General features: G+C 39.6%; 3 protein-coding genes across 3 annotated transcripts; 2 read left to right on the plus strand and 1 right to left on the minus strand.

Annotated features, from left to right (window-relative positions):
• The first annotated feature begins 2,279 nt into the window (after nucleotides 1-2,279).
• On the plus strand, nucleotides 2,280-2,801 carry LOC130690752 (annexin A8-like). The gene is made up of 3 exons (XM_057513662.2): nucleotides 2,280-2,358; nucleotides 2,420-2,601; nucleotides 2,698-2,801. Exons 1-3 carry the CDS (start codon nucleotides 2,334-2,336, stop codon nucleotides 2,746-2,748), a joined length of 258 nt encoding a protein of 85 aa, XP_057369645.1. The 5' UTR covers nucleotides 2,280-2,333; the 3' UTR covers nucleotides 2,749-2,801.
• Nucleotides 2,802-3,363: 562 nt separating this feature from the next.
• Nucleotides 3,364-4,460, minus strand: LOC130690712 (ATP-binding cassette sub-family C member 2-like). The gene is made up of 4 exons (XM_057513644.2): nucleotides 4,452-4,460; nucleotides 4,171-4,361; nucleotides 3,784-4,081; nucleotides 3,364-3,707 (listed from the first exon to the last, which is right to left on the minus strand). The coding sequence occupies exons 1-4, from the start codon at nucleotides 4,458-4,460 to the stop codon at nucleotides 3,594-3,596; spliced, it is 612 nt and encodes a 203-aa protein (XP_057369627.1). The 3' UTR covers nucleotides 3,364-3,593.
• A 168-nt stretch (nucleotides 4,461-4,628) lies between these two features.
• On the plus strand, nucleotides 4,629-5,628 carry LOC130690750 (endocuticle structural glycoprotein SgAbd-3-like). The gene is made up of 4 exons (XM_057513661.2): nucleotides 4,629-4,767; nucleotides 4,991-5,093; nucleotides 5,165-5,221; nucleotides 5,284-5,628. The coding sequence occupies exons 1-4, from the start codon at nucleotides 4,629-4,631 to the stop codon at nucleotides 5,603-5,605; spliced, it is 621 nt and encodes a 206-aa protein (XP_057369644.2). The 3' UTR covers nucleotides 5,606-5,628.
• The last annotated feature ends 1,624 nt before the right edge of the window (nucleotides 5,629-7,252 follow it).

The raw sequence follows: 7,252 nt of genomic DNA on the forward strand, positions 1-7,252 counted from the left end.
TATTAATTTTTCTACTTAAGGAAAGTAGAAAAATCTAATCTCCTCTTAACTTAAGGAAGGTGGAGGAGATACGAGCTGACCAGATACGTGGACGATGATGCGCGTTAGCGGTGACATCCACCGCAAAGAAAGAGCGCGACGCCCGCCGCTGTTCCGGATGAATCGTTCACTACCGAACTGTCAGAGGTATTGCTAGTGGGGTATTTTAACGTTGCTACCAATCGGTAGGTAGGTAGCAATTTGTATTTCACTGCCCTCAGACTCTCAAAAAGAATTTTTTTAGAAATATAATACCACAGTGATTAAGTTGTTTATCAAACAATTTTTTATCACTTTTCCAGAGTGATTCTACTGTTTGGCGGATGCCTATTTTTTTTTTTTTTTACTTGTTTCAGTTTGGCTTCTAGCCCAGTTCGTTGAACGAAGCAGAAACAGGCGGATTTTCAAGAAACAAAAAATACCTTCCTTGAAAAGACGCATTGTTATGACGTGTCTCCACAAATTCCTTTCCCTTTGCATGTCGTAACAATTTACAGCACTGTTAGATTAGGGCATAATCAAACATCTGAATTATCATCAGCTTATTGACCGGCTTTAATCTAAACGAATATTTTTTTCCATATCATTGACAGGATTTAATGGATGAAAGCATGCTTCTAAATGTGACAGCAGTACAGAAATATGTCATCGATGTCGACGGTTTGTACGTACAAACAAAAATGAATATTTTCATCACCAATGCTTCTTGAACTAATTTCCATGGTACACGACGATATTCTATAAAGATTTCGTTCTGTTAGGCTACCCTATTGGCATTTCCAGCGCAACTCAAGTTCCAAGTTTGAATAAAATAGAAACATATGCGCATATAGAAGAAAAAACATTAGTTCATGCCACCATTAAGCATTTTTCATTACGAGATCCAGCATCGGATCGTATAGCGATAGAAATAAGAAAAAACAAAGGAAAAGCATTATTACGGGATGCTTTTTTTTAATGACCGTATGCCGTGTTACGGGATCCCTGATATTACTTAGAAGTGCATTTGAATAATATTAATTATATTATTAATTGGATTTACGGAATATTTTTTAATAGTTGTAGCCCGCGTTACAGTACCGCACCATACCGTTACGTTAATAATATGAGAGGTCCTCTCATATTATTTAGAAGTGCATTTGAATTAAAATTAATTTATTATTAATTAAAATCTTAAAATACTTTGACCTCTAACTCAAGGTAAAAATCATATATTTTTAATTAAATTAAGTTATTACAAAAAACAACATAAAAAATAAGCCTTGGACCCCTTGAGTATAGTTATTTTCCAAAAAAAAACTACTTTAAAGTTATTTTAAGAAATTATGAAAATTAAGATTTATTAATTATTAATTAATTAAAATTAACTTTCAATTAGAATTAACAATTAAGTTGAAAAAAAAGGACCAATCAATTAAAAATTTCATAGAAACATACTACTCAAGTGCCCCCTAGTGGCAACCGAAGTGTAGCTTTTAGATATAATGGCGTGATTGGTATACCTGTTCCATTCACGACCCGTAATTGCACCAGCTTCAGTTTCTATTATACTATTTTCGGCGTGTTAAAATTTATCTAGTATAAATGGGATTTTCTATAATAATAACACAGTAAGAAACGAATACACCTGATTTTTCATAATCGTCAATGTAGTTCACCGTGTTTTGCAAAATTTAACATTTAAGGTCAACGGACGCCATAACGAGCTGCAGCCTTTTTTCAGTGATGGTTGAACAGTATAAAAGATTCGATGAAACAACTTATGCTTGTAGATGTAAGTTAGATATAAGTTAGATGTAAGTTAGATGTAAGAAAAGTAAAAAGTCAGGGTGGTGCAGTGGTTCGAGTGATAGGCGGCAACATGGGCCATGCAGCCTATCCCTTGTGACTCCAAATCACGAACCAAGCACACGGTCATTCCTCCAATACTGTGACCGTACTTAGTGCTCATTGCATTCGAATCCGTTCGAATGCAATGTCCTGCCTTTTTCGTCAGCTTGGCCAAATAGGTGCACGGGCATGGCCTAGAGGGTAGTTCACGACGGCGCTCAATTATGGCTAATCTAAATATTTTTTTAACTTGTTCCAAGACCCTTCAAGTGTTAAGAAAAACTTAAAGCTGTTTAGTCTCAGTCTCAGTCCACCATAAATTTAGAACAAAAACGAGGAACCAAACGAGGTTATTTACGTCGTCATTTTCGCGTTGCGCAGTTTACTCGAACCAAGTTACTATCCATTACGAGTCCACTTAAATCCCGCTCAGCACTGTTGTCACCACCGAATTTGCGGACGATATGGGAAATGCAATCGTATCCATCTGTAAATATACTGCTGTTTCGACCGACAATAACACTTCATTCACCATCTCTATTTTGCCCAGTGCAATACAGCAGCGATAAAGCCTTCTACTTCTCGTCTCGTTTCCACACTTCTATTGCTGGCGCTGGTACAACAGATCGTGACGTGACACGTTTAACAGTCAGTCGTAGTGAGATTGACCTCGGTCATATCAAGAATGCATATCAAATAGTATGCGGAGAATCACTTAGTAGCGCAGTTTCGGTAAGTAAAAACGACCTATAAAATGTTTAAAAAAATTATGCTGTTCCTTAATATTATTGAATAACAATGCTTGTATTATTTCTTTTCTTATAACAGCGTGATACTTCTGGATCTTACCGCACTGCGTTGCTCGCATTGATTGAATAAAAAATTTATACTGGCGGCCAGGACTTTAGTTTCTTCTTTATTTAACATCCACGGCCCTGTTTCAGCATTTCTATGGTTATAGTTAATACAAAGGACCTTCGCTAGGGAACGAAATAAAGTTCTTCGAAATTCTTATTTTTGGTGAATTTTATTTCATCATCCTTGGTGAATCACTACAACTTACGCAAGCTTGAGGTACCACGCTGAAGCTCCAAATGGTACAATATTAAGGCTCCATGATACTATTCACCCGAAGTCGAATTTTTATAGGACGCTGACCCGTCCGAACCGGACAAATCCTTTCCGGCTCCGTGCTATACTTCCACCTGTTATCCGTACTCTACTGCACTGAAGCAACTCTGTCTTACTCCGCAGAGACAACATTCTACACTAATGATCCGACGTCCTAAAACGCTTACAGTTACTACATCAGTAATACACCGTCTTACTACTTCTAGTCCAGCTACAACATAACAATAAATGCTGCACCAGCGTACTACGCCGAGGATTCAAAGTACTATTCGGCCTCTATTATTCGGAAGCACCCATGTAATAATGTTTTTTTTTATCGCTTTGTCTTCTTATGCGCTAGTCTATGGTAACACTGATCATCTCTACTCGTAGTTCAGCTTTATTTGCTTTTTAAAGAGATTATGGATGTACAGCACACAAACAATTTCGCATTCGGCAAATCAATTTCCCAGTTTATTTGCTACACATTGCGCAAATTAGAAGAAGGTCATCAGTTGATCAACTTGACGTGATTTCCGGAGATAATAAAAAAATACGGCTTAGCGATAATGTCTATTAGATCAAATAAAAGCTATGTTTAATGACAACAGTTTTCAATAAAAAATTGGCAGCTCGTTTAAAACTTGGTCTGGTGTGCCTTGTAGTACTAGTTGTCCATTTTCCATGACGCAAATCCAGTCGCATTTTCGCAAGCTCAATAGGCGATGCTGTTGCACAAAATAGCGGAAAGAAATTAATACTAATCGAATTGAATGAATTGACGAGAAGCTTCAAATATCATACCGCCACAAGGAGAATAGTTCGATTTTCGAATAGATGCTCTAGGCAATGATGCAAAGTTTGCTCGGCTTCCACATCTAACGCGCTACTCGGCTCGTCTAGAACGAGGATCGTTGACGGACGAAGGGAAGCCCGTGCCAGACTGAATAGCTGTTGTTGGCCGACGCTCAGGCTGCTACTACCCCCCTTAAACATTTCGCCATCCAATCCAATACTCTTGAAAGAGTCTTTGAGGTGTACAGCCTCCAAAGCAGCCCATAGTTCTACATTAGGTATTTGATGTTCTGGATCTAAATTATCTCTAAACGACGATCGCATGCACAAATCCGTTTAAAATTTTAAGGTTAAACCAAAGAGTATCGAAAATGAATGATAATTTCATTTTTTGACCTAAGAGTACCGGTGAATATCAGAGTGTCTTGAGGAACGACTGTTAACCGAGATCTTAGGTAATGTGGTTCCAGCGTAGCGATATAGATGCCATCTAGTTTAATATGACCGGCGGCCGTGTCAGCAAGCCGAAAAATGGCGTTGACCAAAGTGGATTTTCCGCTACCCGTGAGGCCGCAAATACCGATCTTCTGGCCATGCAATGCAAAAACGTTATGCAATGTTCAAGTAGTATAGGCTTGGGCGTTGCGCAAAAAACTCTGCACTCTCACTTTTCACACTAGCCACATCATAAAATGTTTCTTTTTCTTGCGATAGTCTCTTCTGCCATACAGTCAATATTTTCACGTTTTAATAGCCAAATTTCAGCAAAAGGTACTAAAGCGTGTTAATGCATATTGTATAAAAGTACTGAATTTCTTGAAACCGGGCATTTTAATTTTCGGTACTCCTTCAAAATGAACGTGTTTGCAGAAATCAAGAGAAAGGTTGTTAATTCCCCAATAAACAACAGTAAAAGTATAAGCATAAGCACGTCGATATTGCTACCTATTCGCTGCATGCAATCACTGCATTGCAACAGCTATGGCCTGGAATGTAAACCATAGGTAACCACTAAAAGGCCGTGATCATCGCTTTCAAAAGTAGGTTGAAGAAACGACACACCCTTTTCTGCCAACTACATAAGCTCGCGTGATGATGATTCAAGACATTAGTTGTTCAGCTCCTCAACAGTACTCAACATGAAACGAGTAGGTCATTTCTTTCAAATTGTAGGGGACAATGTCACTTAACGAAAAATTTCGATTTCTTTTTGTAGTTTTTTATCGCAGCTTTCTTGGCTATCGCCGCCGCTTCACCTTCCAGTTGCAAGCCGGAATAAAAGCTCCCAGTTACCCTACCCCAAGTTACACTACACCAAAGTACTCTACACCTAGCTACCCCGCACCAGCCTACCCTACCCCCAGCTACAACAAGGATAACAAATACGCAGATATCACTACACTAGCCAATCTGACGAGCGAAACCTCGATGGCAGCAGCCAATGGAGGTAATTCAATTTAATTTTTTTACACCAAAACCACTGGGATTAAAAATAGTTTCAACCGGCAGCTTTGTTCAGTCTGACTACACTACTCGTGAGGAGTCTCAGGTCCAGAAGAAGATGCAAGGACTCACCTATGATTCTTACGGCAAAGAATCGTACGGTGAAGTCCTAGGCAACACCAACAAAGGATCCTCTTACTGGGTTTCTCCTGAAGGCCAGAAATTCATCTTGACGGGGGTTGCTGATGATGCCGGATTCCAGCCCAAGGGTGACCATTTGCCAGTCGCTCCCGTCCACGTCTACGAGCTCCCAGTTGCTCCTGTTCACGAATACGAACTTCCAGTTGCCCCTGCTCTCCCTTATGCGCGCACCGGACTCGGCTATTAAGATATAAGTATTTCATTAGTGATATCTGTGTGGTCCGAACTATGCAGGCCTAACTTATTATTAATGTTCGAATAAACTGATGGAAACGGAGCAAATTTTGAATACAAAATTTTGTATCCTATTTCTATTCGAATTTCGATAAAAGTTAGCTCATCAAGTCGTTCGGTAATTAGACAAATCATTATCCAATACACAAACAAGACATTAAAGAAAATTTTGAACCGGTGCCCCCGGCCGGTAATACGACTGTTCCCACTTTTTTTTCACATTTAGAATTCACCCTGCAATTTGCGTGCGTATAATAAAATATCTGTAAAAAAAATTTGATCAACGTACGCGAAGATCGATCGATTACGCCTTATTTATCCTTATGTCCTATGACTTAATTCTTCAACATTTCACAACTTGCTCGGTATGAAATTTATTGTCTGGCAAGAAAATGTCCTTGGATGTTTTACTGGATATAGATATGTATAGTAAGTAATAGAATGAAACTGTTAACAGATATATAGCAGTTTTCGATATTGTCTTTGTCTCAGCAACGCGGTCAATTCTGATAATAACGTTCTCTCAGAAAGCGCCAGACAATGGAAAACGACCGTGGTGGATCATTATTGAATTATAATTTACACGATACGGGAACGAGAAGGCTCGTGAAACTCTTGTCTTACCTATATTATGTGCATGCCTAGCCAAGCCGATTGATTTCGGTTTCCAGAACAAGAAAAACATAATAACAATTGCCAAGCGTATGCGAAGAAGATAGGTCGCATAGGTCGCAAGGATACTTAGCGCCGCAAGGATGGTCGTAATGAATAGTAAAGAGAGAAGTGCTGGAAATTCGATGTCAATCGTCTCCATGTCGATGAATGAAGAACCGGTGCAGTTGTTGCTAGCGCAGGATTCGTCCAGCATCATCGCACCGCCATAGTAATGAAATGATGACATCCTTGTTTCTTCCGCGGCATTCAATGACTTTTTCGATTCCGTTTAATCCTTAACACTGTATACGAATCCAGCGACGTAAGGAGATCCGGCATCGCCCAGCGCGTGGGATACAAGGATGGAAAAAGCTTCGGTCGATGAACGCCTCATTGGAATAACGACGGACTACATCACAGCATAACAACATAGTTTAGGTTTACGAGAAGCCAACCATAAGAATGGTTTAAAGAATACCAGAAGGATGTCACCGGCGGACGCCCTGAACAAGAGAATTGCAAACGGAGAATTAGACAAGAAAATAGATGTTCATGTAACATTCAAAACGATTTACCAATTGACTATAAGGAACCACTGGCACTAGAAGAGAACGACGTACATTGGCACAGGAGGACCTGATGTAATGTAGCAACCCCAATAGAGTAATGGAACACAGATCACCATACTCCAAGCGCAAACTTGGACATCGGCAGTTGGATAACGTTTCCTCAATTTCTGTCCGACATGCGATCCGGACGCGACACCCACAGCGCCAGCCAAAGCCGCTTCAGATCCGACTATTAGTGACATCCTTTCATTTAACGTTCAAGCAACTGATCATCCGTGATTTGTCGTCTCGTTTTTTACATACTATACACCCGGTGTATGAAACATCTCCGCCTAATGTAGTAGCCTGTCCTAACGTGATGAATTTAGGAGCCCACC

Source organism: Daphnia carinata, chromosome 9 (genome assembly GCF_022539665.2).
Source record: "Daphnia carinata strain CSIRO-1 chromosome 9, CSIRO_AGI_Dcar_HiC_V3, whole genome shotgun sequence".
NCBI classification, from domain to species: domain Eukaryota; kingdom Metazoa; phylum Arthropoda; class Branchiopoda; order Diplostraca; family Daphniidae; genus Daphnia; species Daphnia carinata.